Genomic DNA, 25,697 nt, shown 5'->3' with positions numbered 1-25,697 from the left:
GCATCAGACAAAACATGTTTCCACCAACACAAGTATATATACTCCAATTTAGGCACTCCTCCTTCTCTCCAACCCTTACATCTTTTATGGTTCGACAGGAAGACGAAGTGATGGGGTAATAAACCATTCCTTCTCCCTTAAGGTGATCTGACCTGACCTCAACCCCCTTGATGCCTAATCCAAAGATCTCCACCTGTATCACCTATGGCAATCCTATGACTTCCTCCCGTCCACCCAGCACATTCCAAAGCCATGCAAACTGAAATGTGACATGGAATAATGCCAAAATAACATGCCAAACAGGCAACACAAAATAAACAGGTGGGGCTCTGCCTGCCCTGAATGACGGGTTGCCACTGCCCACAAATGGTCAGCTATTCAAACAATGTCATACATCGTGATTTAGTCATCAGGCTGGGCCTCCGGGCGGCTGCAAGTCACCAGTTGCCAGCATCACCTTCGAGAGTGATGGTAACAAACTATTTCATTCACATCAGCTTAACATTATTATCAATCAAATATATTTATAAAGCCCTTCTTACGTCAGCTAATGTTACAAAGTGCTGTACAGAAACCCAGCCTAAAAGCAATGCAGGTGTAGAAGCACAGTGGCTAGGAAAAACTCCCTAGAAAGGCCAGAACCTAGGAGGAAACCTCGAGAGGAACCAGGCTATGAGGGATGGCCAGTCCTCTTCTGACTGTGCCAGGCGGAGATTATAACAGAACATGGCCAAGATGTTCAAACGTTCATAGATGAGCAGCAGGGTCAAATAATACTAATCACAGTGGTTGAAGAGGGTGCAACTGGTCAGCACCTCAGGAGTAAATGTCAGTTGGCTTTTCATAGCCGATCATTCAGAGTATCTCTATCGCTCCTGCTGTCTCCAGAGAGCTGAAAACAGCAGGTCTGGGACAGGTAGCACATCCGGTGAACAGGTCAGGGTTCACAGGTCAGGGTTCACAGGTAGAACAGTTGAATCTGGAGCAGCAGCACGACCAGGTGACACCATGATTTGATTGTGAAATACAAAAAGCATAATCACTGACCAATAAAGCCTATTGATCAGAGTGTAATAGCAGTAATATATATTGGATAATTATAAGATATCCTTTATTAAGTATTATTTCCCATAAAACACAAGTCAACTGCTGAAACGTTAGGACTTCTTGAATTGTATGACATAATAATGTTTTATGTCTATATTTTCCTAATAGCAAGACTAGTCTAATTTTACTGGCGTGTACATATATGTAAATGTCGGGGATTTTGGTAAGACACTCCTCTGCCTACAAGTAGCCAGTCCGGCTCTGCCACTAAGCTATCTATAAATGAACGGCGCTCTAAGGGATATTCTCCTGCACTCGCAACGGCAATATTGGAACATCACATCTTCATATCACTTCGGCTCACTTGACGAATTGAAGAGGTCGGACTGCGCATGAGAACAAGCGATTTACTAGGTTATTAGATTAAATATAACAGAAACATCTAAACAAGCAAGCTATCAAATCAACGAAGAACCGTCCGTAACCTACTGTTGTTTAGGAAGAGAAAGTTCCAGACGCCAACGTATTCCACTGTAAGTAGACTAAAGTGCGTAGGCTTGAAGTGCGTACTAGGCTTTTTTTTTTTTTACTACTAAAGTGAATTCACAATGTCAAAGTTCCGCAATAGGAGTTACGGTGCTAATATGTGTGCATACATAGACTACTCTTCAGAAATGTGTTTTGTAGGTGTCACGGATTAGCCTGACACTCCATGTCATGCATTCACAATCTAACGGTAATTTTGTACGGTGTATAAGCATCAACTCGCTTGCCAAGTCTGACCAGCTGAGGATTTCTCATTTTAAGCCACCAATTTCCTTTGTGTTTCCTGTAGCCTATTGTCACTGGATCGGTTGCTTTCATTTTACGCTGGCGACTCGAACCCAATCTCGCTTGTGCCATTAGTTTTTCCCAGTTAACGTTTAGTAATGACCTGTCAAACACACTCCTAGTAATGGCTGAAATCGACTCAAAGCAATACAATACTTTTGCATCTCAGGCGGTTTTGGGGGTTGCACAAGCCCGCGTTTGTTTTTTGCATCGTAGGCGATTTTGGGGGGTAGCCCAAACCCTGCCCCAGCGACTATCAAGCCAATCAATACCTTTTTAAACCGCTAGGCCAAGAGATCAGAACCTCTTAACAAGGTGGATAGGTATTGGTTAAGGTTGCTGTCTTATTTCCTTCCGGAGAGCTGTCCCCACGCCTCTCTATACCAGTGGTTCCCAACCTTTTTCGGTTTCCAAACCACCAACTGAATTTTGCTCTGCCCGGGTACCCCTGAAGTACCCCCTCATGTGCATTTTTACCAGTATGTCTATGGTCTCGAGTCTTCTCAAGTACCCTCTGTGGAAAAGCCAAGTACCCCCAGGGGTCCTACTTTCCCTGGTGGGGAACCAATGCTCTAGACCAAGTCCCTCCCCACTGGGCAAAAACTGGTTGAATCAACGTTGTTTCCACTTAATTTCAACAAAAATAAATGCATGTTATGATGATGAATCAATGTGGAAAATTGGATTGCATTGCATTTGCAAAAAGTCATCAATGTAAGGGACATTTCATGGTTTCTTTCACCCAATTTTTTTTGGTAATTTTTAAAAACTAAATCCAATGTCACGGTGAAATGTTCTGTTAATTTTACGTTAGTTGACACCTCAACCAAATGTTAATCAAAAATAGACATTGAACGGATGGACAGTGGGGGGGAGAAAGTATTTGATCCCCTGCTGATTTTGTACGTTTGCCCACTTACAAAGAAATGATCAGTCTATAATTTTAATAGTAGGTTTATTTGAACAGTGAGAGACAGAATAACAACAAAAATCCAGAAAAACGCATGTCAAAAATGTTATAAAATGATTTGCATTTTAATGAGGGAAATAAGTATTTGACCCCTCTGCAAAACATGACTTAGTACTTGGTGGCAAAACCCTTGTTGGAAATCAGAGGTCAGACGTTTCTTGTAGTTGGCCACCAGGTTTGCACACATCTCAGGAGAGATTTTGTCCCACTCCTCTTTGCAGATCTTCTCCAAGTCATTAAGGTTTCGAGGCTGACGTTTGGCAACTCGAACCTTCAGCTCCCTCCACAGATTTCTATGGGATTAAGGTCTGGAGACTGGCAAGGCCACTCCAGGACCTTAATGTGCTTCTTCTTGAGCCACTCCTTTGTTGCCTTGGCCGTGTGTTTTGGGTCATTGTCATGCTGGAATACCCATCCACGACCCATTTTCAATGCCCTGGCTGAGGGAAGGAGGTTCTCACCCAAGATTTGACGGTACATGGCCCCGTCCATCGTCCCTTTGATGCGGTGAAGTTGTCCTGTCCCCTTAGCAGAAAAACACCCCCAAAGCAGAATGTTTCCACCTCCATGTTTGACGGTGGAGATGGTGTTCTTGGGGTCATAGGCCGCATTCCTCCTCCTCCAAACACAGCAAGTTGAGTTGCTGTCAAAGAGCTCCATTTTGGTCTCATCTGACCACAACACTTTCACCAGTTGTCCTCTGAATCATTCAGATGTTCATTGGCAATCTTCAGACGGGCATGTATATGTGCTTTCTTGAGCAGGGGGACCTTGCGGGCGCTGCAGGATTTCAGTCCTTCACGGCGTAGTGTGTTACCAATTGTTTTCTTGGTGACTATGGTCCCAGCTGCCTTGAGATCATTGACAAGATCCTCCCGTGTAGTTCTGGGCTGATTCCTCACCGTTCTCATGATCATTGCAACTCCACGAGGTGAGACCTTGCATGGAGCCCCAGGCCGAGGGAGATTGACAGTTCTTTTGTGTTTCATCCATTTGTGAATAATCGCACCAAATGTTGTCATCTTCTCACCAAGCTGCTTGGCGATGGTCTTGTAGCCCATTCCAGCCTTGTGTAGGTCTACAATCTTGTCCCTGACATCCTTGGAGAGCTCTTTGGTCTTGGCCATGGTGGAGAGTTTGGAATCTGATTGATTGCTTCTGTGGACAGGTGTCTTTTTTTACAGGTAACAAGCTGCGGTTAGGAGCACTCCCTTTAAGAGTGTGCTCCTAATCTCAGCTCGTTACCTTTATAAAAGACACCTGGGAGCCAGAAATCTTTCTGATTGAGAGGGGGTCAAATACTTATTTCCCTCATTAAAATGCAAATCAGTTTATAGCATTTCTGACATGTGTTTTTCTGGATATTTTTGTTGTTATTCTGTCTCTCACTGTTCAAATAAACCTACCATTAAAATTATAGACTGATCCTTTCTTTGTCAGTGGGCAAACGTACAAAATCAGCAGGGGATCAAATACTTTTTTCCCCCACTGTATGTACCCAGTTGGTCACGTGTACATGCCTCTGCGAGGGTGCCATCCCCCATCTGACACCAACTTCACCCTGGGTACAGCGACTGTCAAACAACCGCTTTAACCGTTAGGCCAAGAGATCAGATCCTCTTGATGAGACCTATGTAGGCTATAGATGGGTGTAATCTAGAGCCAGGTGGAAAATGTGACAATTTTCACAGTGTTCGGACCAACCTAAATACCTGAATTCCAAAATGCCCGATCTCCACTCATTATTTGTTTGTGCCAGTAGGCTGCAAAGTTATATATCTTCATCCATTGTCTTACATTTGTCAGAGTGGTATTTTTAAGAATTTAGACAGCCGTTTCTAATATACAGTAAGTAGGGCCATAAACTCTCACATCAACACCATTATCCCAGAAACCATAGACCCACTCCAATTTGCATACCGCACCAACAGTTCCACAGATGATGCAATCTCTATTGCACTCCACACTGCCATTTCCCACCTGGACAAAAGGAACACCTATGTGTGAATGCTATTCATTGACTACAGCTCAGCGTTCAACACCATAGTGCCTTAGATCCTCAAAAGGTTTTACAGCTGCCCATTCGAGAGCATCCTGACGGGTTGCATCACTGCCTGGTATGGCAACTGCTCGGCCTCCGACCTCAAGGCACTACAGAGGGTAGTGTGTACGGCCCAGTACATCACCGGGGCCAAGCTTCCTGCCATCCAGGACCTCTATACTAGGCAGTGTCAGAGGAAGGCCCTAAAAATTGTCAAAGACTCCAGCCACCGTAGTCATAGACTGTTCTCACTGCTACCACATGACAAGCGGTACCGGAGTGCCAAGTCTAGGTCCAAGAGGCTTCTAAACATCTTCTACCCCTAAGCCATAAGACTTCTGAACAGCTAATCAAATGGCTACCCAGACTATTCACATTGCCCCCCCCCCCCCCCCCCCCCCCCCCCCCTGTATATAGATACATTGACTATGTTGCGGTACCCCCTGTATATAGCCCCGCTATTGTTATTTACTGTGTTGTCTAAATATTTGTCATGCTTATCTCTTAATTTTTTGGGGGGTATTTTCTTAACTGCATTGTTGGTTAAGGGCTTGTAAGTAAGCTTCTCACTGTAAGGTCTACCTACACCTGTTCTATTTGGCGCATGTGACAAATAAAATTTGATTTGAATCCCCAATGTAAATCTGAAGTCTATTGGGCCTACATCCACCGTGTGATTTCAACTGATTTTACTGTATATTCTAAGATTAATTAATTATTGTCTTTTGTTGAAATTTTAATGACATTCCAACCATGTTCACCATTATCCAGTCCAATTGTGGCATGATTCCACTATTTATCAGTTTCAATGCAGGACTTTTATTTTGAAGGCGACTCGCTGATTCGACTATTGATGCTAAACGCTACTGTTGCTAACTTTACAGTCGTGCCTTGTGGCGTGTCACTATCGAAAGAACCCCTAGGCTAACTCTGTTAATATCTTCCCTAAATGTTCCCTAACTGTCCTGTTGCACTCTTTCAATCTCTTTATTTTTCTCTCTGCTTCTCTCTCTGTCACTCTCTCAAGCCTGCAGTCATGACCGAAAACATTCGTATCAACAATCCCAATGTGAAGTACACAGATACACACATCGAGGCTCAGTACTTCTACCATACTACTGCTGTACGCAGGGACGGAGACACACTCACAGTAAGTCTCTCTCTCTCTCTCACACACACACACACACACCAGCATCACCTATCTCATTTCTAACTGTGTAAATCTATCCACTCCACCCCTCCAGGTGACCCCGTCCGTTAGTGAGCTTGAGTTCCGTACTGAGCGACGTGTCCCCAGGCTGGGGGTGATGCTAGTTGGCTGGGGAGGAAACAATGGGACCACCGTCACCGCTGCTGTCCTGGCCAACAGACTGGGACTCACCTGGAGAACCAAAACTGGAGAACAGGTGACGTGTGTGTGTGTGTGTCTTGTTGATCCTACTTGGTGACAGTTTTATGGCCTATTTTCCAAAGACATGTCTCTCCTCTGATGCAGAGCTAGCTAGCAGAGCCTCATTATACCCCTGATACAGCGACGGGTTCACACACACACACTGATATGATGGGTTTAGTGGAGTGTTAACATTGTCTGACACACTAATGTTTACAACACAGGCAGTCCTTTACCTTTATATGGGCATCATTACTTCCCCAAATGTGTCCTTTTTTTTCCTGTTTGAAAAAAACCCTCAAATCATTCTGCATTTAATGCAGAGATATTCAAAGTTGGGGTCGCGACCCCTAGTGGGGTCCCGGGTGTAATTGCAGTGGGCTCGCCAAAACAAATTTAAAAGTAAACATTATTGTATAGGATAATATAAAACGTTTTTGAGAAAGATCCTTTGAAAAATAATTGAGTACATTTATTTATTGTTTTTCTTAATTTTGATAAGAGATAAAAAATGTAGTGAATCGAAGGTTATTTGTTGATGTACAAATCTAAATTTACTGTAAAAATGTTTTTACAGTAAAAAATACCACTGATTTAATGTGTTGTTATTATTCAAGACTTGTTATTTATTTTTGTTCTATGTCTGTTTTATTACCCTCTCCCCCCTCCCCAGAAAGCCAACTACTACGGTTCCCTCTTCCAGTCCTCAACTGTGTGTTTAGGTGCGGGGCCAGATGGAAAGGAAGTTAACATTCCGTTCCGTGACCTCCTACCCATGGTGCACCCTAATGATATCGTCTTTGATGGTAAAGGAGTGTGTGTGTGTGTGTGTGTGTGTGTGTGTGTGTGTGTGTGTGTGTGTGTGTGTGTGTGTGTGTGTGTGTGTGTGTGTGTGTGTGTGTGTGTGTGTGTGTGTGTGTGTGTGTGTGTGTGTGTGTGTGTGTGTGTGTGTGTGTGTGTGTGTGTGTGTGTGTGTGTGTGTGTGTGTGTGTGTGTGTGTGTGTGTAATCAGAGAAGGAATGCTGACGCAAGGTCAGTTCTTCAGGGGCCACTGTGGAGAAGGAGAAGGTAAAAGTCTACATGTGGACTGTCTGTCTGCCAGGCTGGTTATTTAACCTCCTGTTTAACTCTGTCAGTTTATCTAGCACCATTATTAAGCACTGCTCTGGAGGCAGAGGTACAGTACACACCTCTGGTCCTCTATGTTCTTTTGGACCCGTCTGACGGGTTTTCTTTTAACAGACATTAGGTTTGTAAAACTTTAGCTAGCTAATTAAATAAAGAGTGTGTGTGTCAGGCTGGGACATCTCATCCATGGACCTGGGCAGTGCGATGGAAAGAGCCGAGGTCCTTGATTGGTCCCTCCAGGAGAAGCTCCGCCCACACATGAGCCACCTTCGACCCCGGGCCTCCATCTATATCCCAGAATTCATAGCTGCCAACCAGGCGGGCCGAGCAGACAACGTTCTGAAAGGGACCATGGCTGAACAGGTACGCCCAATCCCAAGTAGTGTGTGTGCCTCGTACACCCTGTCCCCTAACCCCTTACCTCTTACCCCATACACCCTAGACCCTATGTGTGTCTGAGTGGTGATTCTTCTCTCTCTCCCTGCAGGTGGAGCAGATCAGAGCAGACATTCAGGACTTCCGGCATTCAAGCGGCGTGGACAAGGTCATCGTTTTGTGGACAGCCAACACCGAACGTTTCTGTGACCTCACAGCCGGGGTCAACGACACGGCCAAGAATCTCCTGGCTGCCATACAGGTAGAGATCTGACGGCTCTATTCTATCTATACTATTATGTCTGTCTTGCTCTCGCCTTCTCTCTCTCTTACACTCTCTCTGTCTCTGTCTCTGTCTCTATCAGTCAGGTGGGGAGGTGTCTCCCTCTACTTTGTTTGCCGTAGCCAGTATCCTGGAGGGCTGTGCCTACATTAACGGTTCTCCCCAGAACACGTTTGTCCCTGGGGCGATAGAGCTGGCTGTGGAGAGAAACGTGTTCATAGCAGGAGATGACTTCAAGTCTGGTCAGACCAAGATCAAGTCAGTCCTGGTCGACTTCCTCATCAGTGCTGGGATCAAGGTGAGAGGTCGACCCAGTCCATTTGATGTTTCATTCACTTCAATAGGACTTCTGTTAAGTGAACTGTCCCAGTTCCACTTGTATAATGACAAAGTACATAATTATACAATTACTAAGTTATTCTAAAATTACTATACAACATGTTAAAACACTGTTATTACAACGATAGTACCCAGGTATAAGGGCAATTTCATGTGTGTAACACTAGGTTAATACCAGACTGTAAAATAACGTGTTGCCATGACAGCCCACCTCCATTGTCAGCTACAATCACCTTGGCAACAACGATGGTATGAACCTCTCGGCACCGCAGCAGTTCCGCTCCAAGGAGATCTCCAAGAGCAATGTGGTGGATGACATGGTCAACTCCAACCCTATACTGTACCGCAAAGGGGAGAAACCTGACCACTGTGTAAGTCTGCAGGTGTGCGTGTTTATGTATGTGTAACACAGAGAAACCTGATCTGAGTTAAGAGTTTGAAAATGTGTATGTGTTTTTCATACCTGATAGATATCAATAGCATTGCATTTCTTTTACTAAGTGGTGGAAAGTATCTGTAGTATTTCTTGAGAAATACTTGACTCAGTTCTCTTGCTGCGTGTGTGTAGGTGGTGATTAAGTATGTGCCCTATGTGGGGGACAGTAAGAGGGCGATGGATGAATACACCTCTGAGATCATGATGGGAGGAACCAACACTATCGCAATGCATAACACCTGTGAGGTGAGTCTCTCTCACACTCACTCACTCACTCACACCTACACGTCGACCTGATTTTTCTAACAAAAGGTGTCTCTCTCCAGGACTCTCTGCTAGCCAGCCCTATCATCCTGGACCTGGTCCTCCTCACAGAGTTGTGTCAGCGTGTATGTATTCGGCCCCAAGGATCAGAGACCTTCCAGTCCTTCCACAGTGTCCTGGCTATCCTCTCCTTCATGTGTAAAGCTCCCCTCGTCCCCCCTGGGGCCCCGCTGGTCAATGCCTACTTCAGACAGAGAGCCTGCATTGAGAACATCATGAGGTCAGAACACATACCACCCTGTCTTGTTAGGGATTTGTCTTAGTGGTCACCAATCCTAATGTTTATTACTGAACTTCCCGTCTCTTGTCCAATAATGTTGTGCTGGTCTCTGTGGTTATATTCCTTCAGTTTTGCAACTGACTAGGTATCCCTTTTCCCTTTCAGAGCGTGCCTTGGTCTCCCCCCTCAGAACCACATGCACCTGGAGCACAAGCTGCAGAGGGGCTTCCTGCCTCGCCACGACAACCGTATCTACGACAATGTGGCTACCAAGATGGTCCTAAGCAACGGTTACCACGCCTCCCAACAGAATGGTGTCTGCGCACACGTGGTGAAAGAGGCAACGATTGGATAATGGCTGCAGATTAGGTCTCTGTCATCACAGGGAACATTCTAGAAGTGTCCACAGCCATAGAGAAACAATTACATCCATAGTTTAGTTTATTAGGATCCCCATTAGCTGTTACACATGCAGCAGCTACTCTTCCTGGGGTTACACACTATTACATATTTAGATACTTGTATACAGTGCAGTTAATTTAGATCCATAGAAAGTTAGCCAAACTCTATACAGCATACTGTATGATGATCATGTTTTAGTTGGCCTATTTGTGTAAGATGCATACAGTAGGAAAAATACCCTCTAGTTGGCTCTAACCATTGTAACTTTTGGATGACCAGTTTAATATTCTGTGGTTTTAGACTCTTATTGCTCATATACATACAAACTCTGTTCATGTATTTGTTCCAATGATATGTAACATGCAATGTTACCCTACCATCCCTACCCTGATTGGAGTAAACTAACAAACAGACTAACAATACTTCTACTGCTACTTACAGCTATTTTCACGCACATCTACGATGTCTGTATTTAAAACAATTATACATGTATTCCTAATTTCCCCTTTCTTCAAGTGATGGATTTTCACCCACAGCGGCCAATCCACCATTCATTCCGATCTTAAATCCAACCCTCCGATGTCCACAGATTAACCCATCTTTCACAGTATGTCATTTTGCAATACAGCCCTCCATTATACTATGCTGTCTTTTGAGTGTCCTTGTAACATTTCTACCGATATTGCCCCAAAAATAAAGAGTATAATCATATTTCCCATTAGCTGATTATGTTTTTTTCAGATCTCTTAACAATGCAGTTTGCATGTCCCTGATTTTAGAACATAACAACCATACCTGGACCTGACTCCAAAAGTGAGCCACCAATAGACAGAACCAGAAAATATATTCTAGTGATTCTGCTTCCTCTGTCATGGGCGTTGTATGAATTGGACCAAAACGCAGCGGGAATATGTGTACTCATCTTTTTTTATTGAAGACGGAAAACACAAACACGTATACAAAAACAACGACAAAACAGTCCTGTAAAGCTACTAGGCTATACAAAGAACAACTACCCACAAATCCCATAGAAAAAAACACCCCTACTAAATAGGACCTTCAATTAGAGGCAATGAGGAACAGCTGCCTCCAATTGAAGGTCAAAACAATAAACTAGACATAGAAAAAATAGAACATAGAACACAACCCAAAACCCCGACAACACAAAACAAACACACCACGTCCTGACCAAACTACAAAAACAAATAACCTTTTTTACTGGTCAGGACGTATCATCCTCATGGCAGTCTGCACAAGGCTGACTGTTCAATGTCCCATATATTGAGCATTATTTTTGTAGCAAGTACTTTTATGTAATGGCTTAAATTTAAACAAACGGATTGATGTCACTTGTTGTTTTATATGTCAGTTTATAGACCCGATGCCAAGGTATTGGGACACCAGAAACTTGTTCCCAACTGACTAGAATTTTTATACAGTATTGCTGTCAAACCTTTTGACTTCATTAATTCAATCATTTTTAAGCTATTTATGATTTTCTTTATGGGGGAAGACTAATTCTTTAATTTCTTGTTTAAGTAATTGTCTCTTCCAATTTTGTGGCAGAGCCGCAATGCGTTGTCATTTTTTTATTGAGCATACACCTCCATACACTGTTAGTTGCTTGTATGACAATTTTACTGTTCCTGTTTACAATGACTTTCATAAATATTATCCCATTGTACATTTCTTCCCCCAAATTTTTTTTTCTCGATCAGTACATTGGAGTTTAGCCATATTATTTGCTGTCATATTAGTTCTCCCTTTTCTGGAGGATGAAAGTAAAAGACTTTAAAAAGGAGGATACTTTAAAACAGGGATCCATTGCCAATCTAATGAAAATGTTTAATATGCAAAAAGGCAAAGAGCCCACTCGAAAACATAGAATGGGCCTCACTTAGTAGCTTGCTAGAAACAATTTCGGTACAATGGAGACTTTAAGAGAGAGGTTTAATGCCGTAATATTTAATAGTTTTAACCCTACAAACTCATGTTGGTTATATAAATATGCTTGTTTAACTTTATCTGGTTTGCCATTCCAAATAATATGAAATATTTTTTGCCCCCATGATTTGAAAAAGGATTCTCCTGGAGACGATGGAGCCATGGAATAAATATGTAAACTGCAATATCACAAGATAATTAATCAGGGTAATCTTCCCTTAAATAGATAGGTGTTTCCCTTTCCACTGTTTCAAGATTATATTTTGCTTTCGATCGAAGTTAATAGTTGCAAGATCGCTTTTCCAGGATATGTTACATCAAGCACATCAACTTCACCATCCGCCCATGTAAATCGGGAGACCACATGACACTTTAAATTGCATCTTTTAGAGACCCAATCTGTAATATAGTTGGGTTTTAGTCCAGAGAAAATGTAGACATTTTCCAGGTCCTCAATGAGGCCATTCAAGGTTGAAGATTGAGGACTTGAGCATTTGAGTCATCAGCATACATTGATACTTTTGTCTCTAGTCCCTTAATTTTAAGCCCTTTAATGTTAACAATTCAATGGCCATAATAAAAAGGGTATGGTGACAGAGGGCAGCCTTGTTTTACGCCTCTTGACAATTCAAAGTTTTCAGAGAAGTAACCGTTATTTGTTATTTCAGTAGTTCATAAAGTTTATATCCCCATCTAAAATGAATCAATTACCAACCATAGTTCATCATGTGTAATTAGGCCTGTGTTGTAGATAGTTTAACAGAATTTTTTGGGGAGAAGGATATCACAAAATGTATCCTCAAGGGAGGTTGGAGAAACTTGACAAAATAACATTTGTTTAAAATATTTTACATCATCATTCAAAATCTCTGTTAGTGAGATAAAGATTTCTCCAGGTTTGTAAAACAATTGTAGGCTATTTTTGGTCGCAGATCTATATTAAAGGTTTATGGAGAAGTTGGCTCATTTTTTTTGCCATTCTCCATCCAATTTCCTGTTTTTTAGATAAATGAAACCTGATCTTTCCTGAATAAGTTCCTCAAACTCCTTTTGTTTTGCGTCATTTACACCTGTGGATCCCAAACTTTTTATAGTCCCGTACCCCTTCAAACATTCAACCTCCAGCTTCGTACCCCCTCTAGCACCAGGGTCAACGCACTCTCAAATGTTGTTTTTTTGCCATCATTGTAAGCCTGCCACACACACACACACTATACGATACATTTATTAAACATAAGAATGAGTGTGAGGTTTTGTCACAACCCGGCTCGTGGGAAGTGACAAAGAACTCTTATAGGACTATGGCACAAATAATGTAATAATAATAATCAATAATTTTGCTCTTTATTTAACAATCTTACATAGAAAACATTATTTGTTCATCAAAAATGGTGAATAACTCATCACAGGTTAATGAGAAGGGTGTGCTTGAAAGGATGTACATAACTCTGCAATGTTGGGTTGTATTGGAGAGAATCTCAGTCTTAAATTATTTTCCACACACAGTCTGCCTATATTTAGTTTTCATGCTAGTGAGGGCCAAGAATCCACTCTCACATAGGTACGTGGTTGCAAAGGGCATCAGTGTCTTGACAGCGCGATTTGACAAGGCAGGATACTCTGAGCGCAGCCCAATCCAGAAATCTGGCAGTGGCTTCTGATTAAATTCCATTTCCACAGAACCGCTTGTTGCAATTTCGATGAGGCTCTCCTGTTCAGATATCGGTAAGTGGACTGGAGGCAGGGCATGAAAGGGATAACGAATCCAGTTGTTTGTGCCGTCCGTTTCGGGAAAGTACCTGCGTAATTGCGCACCCAACTCACTCAGGTGCTTCAAAAAATCATACAGTGATGGAAAGACCTGTGTATTGTCCTTAATGCAGACAGAGAAGAGCTCCAACTTCTTAATCGTAGCCTCAATTTAGTCCCGCACATTGAATATAGTTGCGGAGAGTCCCTGTAATCCTAGATTCAGATCATTTAGGTGAGAAAAAACATCAGATAGGCCAGTCGTGTGAGAAACTCGTCATCATGCAAGCGGTCAGACAAGTGAAAATTATGCTCAGTAAAGAAAACTTTAAGCTCGTCTCTCAATTAAAAAAAACGTGTCAATACTTTATCCCTTGATAACCAGCGCACTTCTATATGTTGTAAAAGTGTTACATGGTCGCTGCCCATATCATTGCATAATGCAGAAAATACAAGAGAGTTCAGGGGCCTTGCTTGCTTTAACAAAGTTAACCATTTTCACTGTAGTGTCCAAAACGTCTTTCAAGCTGACAGGCATTCGCTTGGCAGCAAGATTAATCAATCAAATGTATTTATAAAGCCCTTCGTACATCAGCTGATGTCACAAAGTGCTATACAGAAACACAGCCTAAAACCCCAAACAGCAAGCAATGCAGGTGTAGAAGCACAGTGGCTAGGAAAAACTCCTTAGAAAGGCCAGAACCTAGGAGGAAACCTAGAGAGGAACCAGGCTATGAGGGGTGGCCAGTCCTCTTCTGGCTGTGCCGGGTGGAGATTATAACAGAACATGGCCAAGATGTTCAAATGTTCATAGATGACCAGCAGGGTCCAATAATAATAATCACAGTGGTTGTAGAGGGTGCAACAGGTCAGCACCTCAGGAGTAAATGTCAGTTGGCTTTTCATAGCCGATCATTCAGAGTATCTCTTCCGCTCCTGCGGGTCTGGGACAGGTAGCACGTCTGGTGAACAGGTCAGGGTTCCATAGCCGCAGGCAGAACAGTTGAAACTGGAGCAGCAGCATAACCAGGTGGACTGGGGACAGCAAGGAGTCATCAGGCCAGGTAGTCCTGAGGCATGGTCCTAGGGTTCAGGTTGTCAGAGAGAAGAAAGAGAGAGAGAGAGAGAGAGAGAGAGAGAGAGAAGGAATTAGAGGGAGCATACTTAAATTCACACAGGACACCGGATAAGACAGGAGAAATACTCCAGATATAACAGACTGACCCTAGCCCCCCGACACATAAACTATTGCAGCATAAATACTGGAGGCTGAGACAGGAGGGATCTGGAGACACTGTGGCCCCGTCCGACGATACCCCCGGACAGAGCCAAACAGGCAGGATATAACCCCACCCACTTTGCCAAAGCACAGCCCCCACACCACTAGAGGGATATCTCCAACCACCAACCTACCATCCTGAGACAAGGCTGAGTATAGCCCACTAAGTTCCCCTCCACGGCACAAGGTGGGGGGGGGGGGGGGCAACCCGGACAGGAAGATCACATCAGTGACTCAACCCACTCAAGTGACGCACCCCTCCTAGGGATGGCATGGAAGAGCACCAGTAAGCCAGTGACTCAGCCCCTGTAATAGGGTTAGAGGCAGAGAATCCCAGTGGAGAGAGGGGAACCGGCCAGACAGAGACAGCAAGGGCGGTTTGTTGCTCCAGTGCCTTTCCGTTCACCTTCCCCAAACTGGGGTATGTGCAATGCCGTCGGGGGTATGCCAACTTGAAACGGTCTTTACCTCGGTTTTTTGAAAATATGAATCACATTATTATTTGGCGTACCCCCGAGGGCATTGCACATACCCCAGTTTGGGAATACCTGCTCTAGGGCAATTGAGAAATCTGATTGAGCACCTTATTACTGATGAACGTGTTATGATCGTGTTTTGCTTTCTGCTTGCATTTTATGTAATTCAGGGCTCATCTGTAGGAGTCTCAGTATGACTCCCTGATAAAATAAAGGTACAAAAAAAGGTTAGAGTTAGGTTTTAAATAAAATTTTAAGAAGATAAATTGTAGAAATGGGCAGGGTTTATGACTTCCAGGCCATAGACTCTAGTGACGACCAAATTACAGCTCTTGATGTGTTTGTCACTGAACGACTTATGCCACATTCACATGCTGGTAGGAATTAGGAAACTCTGAAATTTCATGGTAAGCATTTTCAAATATGATGAAACCGGTCACATGGGTGAGAAACTGCATCCTTGCAAAGAATGTTGCAAATGCTACAGAACGAAGGCATGCTTGATCAGACATTCAAGTGTGCACTCAAGGAAACCAAATTACTGTAAAGTCTGTGGCAAATGTTTAGAAAGAAAGGAAGACTTGGCGAAACATACAGAGATACATACAAGAGAAATTATATTGCTGCAAAGACTGTTGCAAATGCTTCAACCAGAAACTAAACTTAACCACCCACAGGATGTCTCACAGATTGGGGAAACCTTATCGCTGCATAGACTGTGGAAAATGCTTCACTCGATCACAGGGCCTTAGAATGAATAGGACCATACACACGGGGAAGAAATCATATTGTGTCCAATATGCAATAAATGCTTTGCCTACCAGAGCCATTTAAAATACCAGCCTGTTCACACAGGGGAGAAACGTTGCTTCAAGTAAACTTGAGAAGACGTGATACTTTCACAACCAATAGAAAACTGTCATTGTGTTATAATTTGTTTTATGTGTTCACACATCACAACATGAATACGTTATGAATACATGAGTTAAGGTGCCAAGGTCTGAACTCAGCGGGCCACTTGTTTGTATATATTTGAAAATTAAATAATCTCTTTTTACTTGTGACAACACAACACTATACTGTAGATGGAGCAAGAAGGTGACAACTTGATAGAGTAAAAAACATCAGAACCAAATTTCTAAGAACATTCTACCTTCCAATTGTAGTGACCTACCCGCCAGGACACTGCTGGCTTCAGTTAGCCCACACCACTGTGTCTTACTCAGAATATTTACTGATTTCTTAAGACTGCAGTCCCTGCAACACTGTCATCTATATGTACAGAAAGCCCAGCAAAACTACTATTTGTTTAAAATACAGTATCTGTTTTTGACACAATTCAGCAAAGTACAAGTACATCTCTTGTTTTTTTGAATGGATGTAATTTGAATGCCTCATTTTCCTTTATTGTACATGATTACAATGATGGGTAACACTGGACATGTTTGATCATATCTTTATTCTTTGGTGTGGTTGGTTAAAACACTAATCTGTTTGCTATAGAGGGCTCCCGAGTGGCACAGCGGTCCAAGGCACTGCATCTCAGTGCTAGAGGCGTCACTACAGACCCTGGTTCGATTCCAGGCTGTATCACAACCGGCCGTGATTGGGAGTCACATGGGGCGATGCACACTAGTATTTTTTCAGAGTTCCCAGTTGTCTTGATCTCATTGAAGTCTGAGATTTCCCAGTTCCGAGTTTCCAGTTGTTTTGAACGCAGCAGAAGTCATACTGGATTGACAGCATGGCCAATGTATTCAACCTTTTCTGGCCCATGGTGTGTTGCAAGTGAATGTTTATCCTTTTAAGCTTGGAAAAGAGACCCTTGAACCCAGATCACACTCCTTCTCCACTGAATAGCAGGCTAGTGATTGGTTTGAAAAGCTTGCAATTAGCCACTGATTCCTTCTAAACCACTCATTGTTCAATTTGTGATTTCCAACTTGTTGTGTAATATTTATGTCCAATGGCTGATGAGCACTGATACGTTTTGTCTTTAATTTCTCTTCATATGACAAGGTTTGAAAAGGATTTGCCAGTAGATTGTCGACTTGATGACAACTGATGATGACTGCTAGCTAAGATTTTGAAAGTATGATATAGACATGATCAGTCCAATCAAAGCTACGGTAGATATAACATGATTTGTCGTAATTTTATCTGTGGCCAATGACCTTGATCCTGCTTGGATGGGAACTTGTAATGTAAATCTATGGCAGCACCCAACGGGCTTGAATTTTCAAGCTCTCCCCGTAGATTTTGCGGTAACATAGTGCCCCCATGAGTGACAGAACACTGAGCCAATCACAGTGCAACTAGGGAACATTACCAACCCCTACGCTCCGTATTTTCCACTGGCTGTCCCACCACCACAGAAAGCACTGAGCTAGGCTGAAACACTTGCATTTTGTTGCTGCCTTACTCAAGACAGCAAAAAAAGAGACCATGTTTGTATGTGGCTTTATTAACACAATTATTATAATTTTTTACATTGTTTGCAAACGGATTAATGCCAAAATAACATTCAAAACAGGCAACAATAAAATAAACTATACATATGCAGTACCAGTCAAAAGTTTGGACACACCTACACATTCAAGGGGTTTTCTCTCTTTTTTAACTATTTTCTACATTGTAGAATAATAGTGAAGACATCAAAACTATGGGCTCAAACCACCCAGTTTCTAATACTGATTTGTATCACTGTTGAAAACAAAGACCCCCCCGACAGCTCGAGACTTGCGCTGCAACTGTGACATCCGTACCCGACCCTGGACCAGCACGGAGTACACTGATTGGTGGGAGCGGGAAGTGATGAATGAGTTCCAGCCCTCTGATTGGCTGGAGAAGTTCCGCATGAGCCAGGAGACCTTCTTCCTGTGTGGCAAGCTGAAACCCCGCCTGGCTCGCCAGGACACCTACTTCCGCCAGGCGCTTCCGCTGGAGAAGCGTGTGGCGGTTGCCCTGTGGCGGCTGGCGTCCAACATTGAGTACCGCACTATCAGTGGGCTGTTTGGCGTGGCCAGCTCCACGGTGTGTAAGTGTGTGAGGGACGTGTGTCATGCCATCGTCACACTACTCCGGCCCGTCTACCTATGCTCGCACAGCGTACAGGAAGTGGAAGACTGCGCGTCACTTCCTGTCTCACTGGGGCTTCCCTCACTGCGTGGGCGCCGTGGCAACCCTATTGAAAGGGACAGGTGGCTATTTGAGACTCAGCGTTTAATTGAAGTTTTACAGTATGTGGTTGTGTCTGACTGCCTGTCTGTCTGTGAGTTAGTAACAGTCATCTGCCTGTCTGTGAGGTAGTAACACTCCTGTCTGTCTGTTAGGTGGCTGTGAATGGGCTGGGTCAGTTCTGGGACGTCTGTGCTGGTTTCCCCAGCAGCACTGAGCCGACGGCCATCTAGCAGAACTCAGCACTTTGGGCGTCGGCATCTGAGGGTGGGCTGTCACCTGATCCACCCCCGAGCTTCATGGGAAAGCCCCTGAGGTATCATTAATGCTATTATTATTATTTACCCTTTTAGATAGTGCTATCATTGTTACTTGTATAAGTATGACCAAAGTAGTAGTCCTGTGCTACAATTATTATCCCTCTGGTGACCTGTGTCCTACCAGTTAAATTGACTGAGAGCACATTGTCTTGTCCAGATATGTGTTGTTGGGGGAGCCAGGGTACCCCCTCCAGCCCTGGCTGATGAAGGCCTATTCCAAGAAGGAGGAGGATGATGTGGAGGAAGAGGAGGAGGAAGGAGGGCTCGCGGAGTCCCGGAGAGCCTTCAACCAGGCAGGTATTATTTTCAACAACGCAAAACAGAATCACTCATGGATTAGAATCAAAAGTAGTAACGTGTAAAAAAAAAAAAAAGAAGAATAATCCCAATTTCAATGAACATTTCACACGTTTTACACAGTTGTGAGCTAAATGTACACAGACTGTAGTAGACCCAGAGTTTTGCTGCAGTAAATCCATAAAAATAAAAAATGAAGTTTATCAACATTTAACCTGGTTACTTTGTCTCCTGCTGTAGCGATTTGTGTGGGCGTGGCGCATTGTGGCGGTGGCGCTTCTTCGCCTGCGGGCGCGCTGGCAATGCCTGAGCAAGAGGAACGACTGCAGCCTGGTGCCCACCATGATCATGGCCTGCTGCATCCTGCACAACGTGTGTGAGGTGCATGAAGATTTGTTCCGGGGGGAATGGCATGGCGAGGTGACCAAGGGAGAGAACCCCCAGCCTGGTCACACTGCGGCCCATGCCCCCTCTCCCCCTGGAACTTCAGACCACCTCCAGGGTGAGGAGGTCAGACAATTGTTCTGTGACTACTTCCAGCAGCCACAACTACAACAACAGGACTAATGGAATGGACGGTGTTGTGATGGGGAAAGAGGGAACATTTCTTATCATTTTTTTTCCCACAAGATTCTCACGGCAGTATACATAGCCCTGGCCAGCATTCCAGTTACTGTTCCTACAATCTCTATCAGCCTGTATTCATAAAGCGTCTCAGAATAGTAGGTAGCGCTGATCTAAGATCAGCTTGGACTTTTAGATCATAGTGAACAAGATTATATGGACAGGGGGGACCTGATCCTAGATCAGCACTCTCTCTCTTGAGTGTAACTCCTCTCTGTTCCTGTTTCTTTGTTTTTGTTCTCTCGTAGGTTGTTTTTGTGTCTAAATAGTTGTGTAGCACAGTGTTTATGTGCATTTTGCGCATATGGTGTATATAGTCATGCTTTTTATTGATGCACAATACAAGTTAGATTTTCTGTTCTGTCACTACATTTGTTTCTATGGTTACACTGACATTGTTCTATGCCCTGATTTGAACCCCCCCCCAAAAAACAACTTTTTCTAGCTACCTAGTACCTACACTACACTTTTTCTAGCTGTAAATAAGATCTATGGTCTCCAATCTCTTACTCTCCCTCTACTGGAAGAAATCCTAGTGGAAACACTTCTGGCTAACGGATCTGCCCTCTTAGCAGAGAATGTGGACATTCTTGTCTTTCTGAAAAATTACTTTCAAATAGAATGACTGTCACTGAATATAAACTGAAAGTGAGCAGGCCTACAGTGCATTTGGAAAGTATTCAGACCTCTTTACTTTTGCCACATTTTGTTACATTGCAGCCTTATTTAAAAAATATATATATATTTTTTTTACCCTCATCAATCTACACACAATACCCCATAGTGACAAAGTGAAAACAGGTTTTTTATCAATATTTGCAAATTTATTACAAATAAAAAACAGAAATACCTTCTTTACATAAGTATTCAGACCCTTTGCTATGAGACTTGAAATTGAGCTCAGGTGCATCCTGTATCCATTGACCATCGTTGAGATGTTTCTACAACTTGATTGCAGTCCACCTGTGGTAAATTCAATTGATTGGACATGATTTGGAAAGGCACACAGTTGACAGTGCATGTCAGAACAAAAACCAAGCCATGAGGTCGAAGGAATTGTTGTGTCGCGGCACAGATCTATGGAAGGGTACCAAAAATTGTCTGCAGAATTGAAAGTCCCCTAGAACAGTGGCCTCCATCATTCTTAAATTGAAGAAGTTTGGAACCACCAAGACTCTTCCTAGAGCTGGCTGCCCGGCCAAACTGAGCAATCGGGGGAGAAGGGCCTTGGTCAGGGAGGTGACCAAGAACCCGATGGTCACTCTGACAAAGCTCCAGAGTTCTTCTGTGGAAATGGGAGAACCTTCCAGAAGGACAACCATCTCTGCAGCATTCCACAAATCAGGCCTTTATGGTAGAGTGGCCAGACGGAAGCAACACTTCCGTGAAAGGCACATAACAGCCCGCTTGGAGATTTGCCAAAAAGCACCTACTGGACTCAGACCATGAGAAACAAGATTCTCTGATCTGCTGAAACCAAGATGCAACTCTTTGGCTTGAATGCCAAGCATCACATCTGGAGGAAACCTCGCACCATCCCTACGGTGAAGCATGGTGGTGGCAGCATCATGCTGTGGGGATGTTTTTCAGTGGCAGGGACTGGGAGACTAGTCAGGATTGAGGGAAAGATGAACGGCGCAAAGTACAGAGAGATCCTTGATGAAAACCTGCTCCAGAGCGCTCAGGACCTCAGACTGGGGTGAAGGTTCACCTTCCAACAGAACAGCAACCCTAGGAACACAGCCTCTGAATGTCCTTGAGTGGCACAGCCAGAGCCCGGATTTCAACCCGTATTGTGTGTAGATTGATGAGAAGAAAAAAATTCCTTCATAATGCTGTAACGTAACAAAATGTGGAAAAAGTCAAGGGGTCTGAATACTTTCCATATGTGCTGGTGATTTTAATTGATTGTGGTCTACTGCAGTTAAATGTATGTTGTAATGAACATGATTTCCCTTCTGTGCCGAACACCCGTTATACCCCTAGACTAGATCTTTTTACAACATTTTACATTTTAGTAATTTAGCAGACACTCTTATCCAGAGCAACATACAGTAGCAATTAGGGTTAAGTGCCTTGCTCAAGGGCAGATCGATATATTTTTCACCTAGTCGGCTCAGGGATTCGAACCAGAAACCTTTCGGTTACTGGTCCAACTCTTAACTGCTAGGCTTCCTGCCACCACAAAGCTTTAAATAGGGTCTATAGTCTGTAATATATCTCTCTCCCAGGGTTGAGTACAGCATATTTGTCTATTATATTTCTCCAGCATGAATCTGGCCTCGACCCAAGGAGACATGGTTATACTAGACTGATGCACATAGACATCATAGTTTGGTATGTCCCCCCAATCCTCCTTGGAGAATTTCACTGCCTATTGGTAGGTCTCATACTCCATAAAGACAAGTTTGCCTTTGGAGTAGAAGCCAATCCAGGAATAGTAGAAAGCGTCCTTCCGTTGATCAATGTACTTCCTGACGTAAAGTCGAGCACAGGCCTTTCCATCTTTAACCCAGCTGCAGACTGGCTTCACAGAGCAATAAATAAAGGGGATCCTCCCCACTGGCGTTGTGAAACTCAGGACCCCTCCATATCAGGACCACCAAAACCAATGAGAGTTCTCCTGGTGCAGCCCGGCCTGCAGGCTGGGATTCAGGAGCACTGAGGTGTCGTAGCTCCCAGGGTCCCCGACCCTGACCACGGTGTAGTCCAGCCTCTCTTGTTCTTATGAAGCACCCCTAGTCCAGGAGCCTTCTGGGGATGTCCGTCCATCTGATCTGGGCTCTCCCTCTCTATGTGCTCTTTATTTCCAGATTCATCCTGACAATGTTGTTGCTCATTACCCCAGCACCCTGCAGTCCACCGTACGGACGAATGAAATCCTCTCCACTGAATACAAAAATCAGCAGCAGTGTTATCCCTGCCGAGGCACCCCAGCTGACTCGCATCTCTTTTATAGCTACTTCAGATTTCACCTGGCGTCATTCCAGGGAGCTCCCGGAATCTTTGGATCTCTCTGAGGAGGTTGTGCGTGACCTCATAGGTGTTGTTGTCCCTAGAATCCAGGGAGTTGTGGACGCTTTTAGTGACGTAAGCAGGAAGTGCGTTGTTGTGGTTGCCCCTGTGGTTGAGATTTCCCAGTGTGTCGTATTCATCCCCGCCTGGATAAGGTAACATACGTTCATAGTTGTAATAGTGATGAAAGCTGTAGTCTCCCCTGTATGGTTCAAAGGGGGGGACTACTGATGTTGCCATCGTCGTCGAAGGCGATATTGTGAGCGAACAAGTGCAGCAGCGTGAGGCCGTAGTGAGGGAAAGGCCAACCAAAGTCTACGTTCATCAGGTCTCTGATTAGATTGAGCAGATAAGGATTCCTCTTTCCAGGGTCAAAAGTGAAGTGTAAGCTGAAACGGTTGAACTAACCAGGCATATTTATGTCTAAGTCATAACTTTGGCAAACACTCCTTCTTTAGAGTTACTGGGTGTGCAGGCTTTTGCTCCAAACCTTCTCTAATAGTCAGCTGCTCTTCAGAACCTTTAGGTTTGGCCACCAATGGTGGAAAGAAATCAACTCGATGAGAGATTTCTGTGATTGGGCACTATTGGTATTGGGTTGAGTTGAGTTAAGTCCTCTTATCTCCCATTGCTCTAACCCCCTCAACCCCCAAACCTAGTGGCCTATCAAAGCTGAACTAGGTGCAACTCCTTTGCCCATGAGGCCCTGCGTGACAGTCCTAGACCTAGAGGGTCGCTACAATATAAACAAATATATAAAGACGTATAAACTATTTCGAAAATATAATACCAGTACCCTGAATGTCTTACCTTGTCTATGTCTGCAGCAGGCTTGTAGTGAAGTGAGCAGACTACTGACTGAGGCTATTGACTCTGCGTTGTTTGACTTTGTCTTCTCTTTAGCTGTAGCCTCCCTCTCAACAGGGTCATCACTAGTTACCACCCCCCCGCCTATTTCAAAAATGTCTCTTCTGAATAAAATGGGATTTTAAACCTAACTTTAACCCCACTGCTAAACATATGCCTAAACTTAAATTAAGAACAAAAAGCTTATTTTAGTTTTCAGGAATTTTTACGGTATAACCAAACTACAGACTTATAGCCAGATATATACTTTGTGGCTGTGCTATCTAGTGGAAACCCCTCAACAGTCGCCTCAGAATGGAAAGGGAATGTGATCTACGCTTGGAAAGGGAACCTCAAACTCCCGCTTCTTTCCAGTGATGTGTATCCCATCATACCCAGGTCCCATACCCATCATTGATAGATTTATAAACACTGTGTCTTTCCCTTGACCTTGATTCAAATGTGTGGTTCATATTTTAAGGCTCCTGCTGTTATTTTCAATTTGTATTTATCTCAGCTTTTTCAGGGACCCCGAAATCTCTCGAGGGCCTGCCCCATTTGAGACTGTAATTATGTAAATGGCCACATGATGTCATTACACTTCTTCAAAGGTTTTGCCCACTACATTTGCTTTATCTTCATTGTGATTCTATTTATTTATTCTGTTGTTTTTTATATGCTGTAATGGTCTCCAAAGAAATTGTTATCAGTGTTCAAACCTTTATTAAAAATTGGGTACTAGGGGGTATCTTGCCCCCTGGAGCTAACTGCCCCCACCCCCTGTAATTCACATTAAGACCACAAGATTTCACCAAATTATTTTCCCAACATATTCCTGGCTGCCACTGCTCTTGCTCAACACATTGTTTTTATTTATTTTATTTAACTTGGCAAGTCCCTCTGTGATTCCCTCTGTGTCATCAAAACTTTGGGAGATATTTCAACAAAATGCTTGTGGTAAGTTTATCTATAATTTTTTTATTTTGAAAAAGTTGTAGATATATTCTAATGAAGTTAGAACTATACTTTTTTAAATATAAAAGTAGGAACGGCTTAAGATAAATAATCCACTTGTTTAGAGAGAAAAATGTAGATAATTTTTTGTAAAGTAGTAATATGTTGGATGAGTGTGGGTAACTGACACCTTGGGGGCGAGTTACCCCTTTATGGTTATGAATGGGTTTCTAACTTTCATTTAGACAATGACTAGCCTAGTTAGTGAAGTTGCTAGTTAGCATAAACTAGCGCTATCAGTAAATGCTAGCCAGCTAGTTAGTTAGCATTAGCTGCTAGGAGTGCTAGCGAGCAACCTCACTACCAATTTCGCATTGTTTGTCACTTATTTTGTACATGTTGCTGCTACTGTCTCTTATGACCGAAAAGAGCTTCTGGATATCAGAACAGCGATTACTCACCTCGAACTAGACAAAGATTTTTTTCTTTCATGAGTCTGACGCAAAGGATATGCTGTTTCTCCGAGACCAGGCCCAAATCATTTGCGTGAGGAAAAGAGAGGTACAGGGAACGGCGATCGGGGTGCCTTGTGAGAATTCGTCGGCAATTGGGTAACCCGTCTCTAAATCATTTTTTTTATTTTTTATTGTCACATGCGCCGAATACAACAGGTGTAGACCTTACAGTGAAATGCTTACCTACAAGCCCTTAACCAACAATGAGGTTAAGAAAAATACCTAAAAAAATAAGAAATAAAGTAACAAATAAATAAAGAGCAGTAGTAAATAACAATAGCGGGGCTATGTACAGGGGTAATGAGTCAATGTGCGGGGGCACCATTGTTGAGGTAATATGTACATGTAGGTAGAGTTATTCATTCTTAAAGTATAGGGGGCAGTATTTTCACGGCCGGATGAAAAACATACCCAAATTAAACTGGTTACTACTCTGGCCCAGAAACTAGAATATCCATATTATTAGTAGATTTTGATAGAAAACACTCTGAAGTTTCTAAAACTGTTTGAATGATGTCTGTGAGTATAACATAACTCATATGGCAGGCAAAGACCTGAGAAAAATCCAACCAGGAAGTGGAAAGTCTGAGAATTGTAGTTCTTCTTTTGAATCTCTATCGACACTACAGTGTCTGTGGGGTCACGGTGCACTTCCTAAGGCTTCCATTGGCTGTCAACAGCCTTCAGAAAGTTCTTTCAGCATTCTCCTGTCACT

The 25,697-nt window shown here is 43.3% G+C and overlaps 1 protein-coding gene across 1 annotated transcript; it reads left to right on the top strand.

The window, feature by feature from the left end:
* Positions 1-1,414: 1,414 nt before the first annotated feature.
* Positions 1,415-10,497, top strand: ino1a (Inositol-3-phosphate synthase A). The gene is given in 11 exon segments (NM_001140330.1): positions 1,415-1,580; positions 5,917-6,039; positions 6,134-6,295; positions 6,953-7,085; positions 7,577-7,770; positions 7,895-8,044; positions 8,148-8,363; positions 8,611-8,775; positions 8,973-9,086; positions 9,167-9,384; positions 9,550-10,497. Coding segments are annotated over 10 exon segments (1,656 nt in total). The 5' UTR covers positions 1,415-1,580; positions 5,917-5,925; the 3' UTR covers positions 9,740-10,497.
* Positions 10,498-25,697: the final 15,200 nt, after the last annotated feature.

The sequence above is a fragment of the Salmo salar genome, chromosome 17, assembly GCF_965601325.2.
Source record: "Salmo salar chromosome 17, fSalSal1, whole genome shotgun sequence".
NCBI lineage: Eukaryota > Metazoa > Chordata > Actinopteri > Salmoniformes > Salmonidae > Salmo > Salmo salar.
This window is presented reverse-complemented; position numbering and strand designations above follow the sequence as displayed.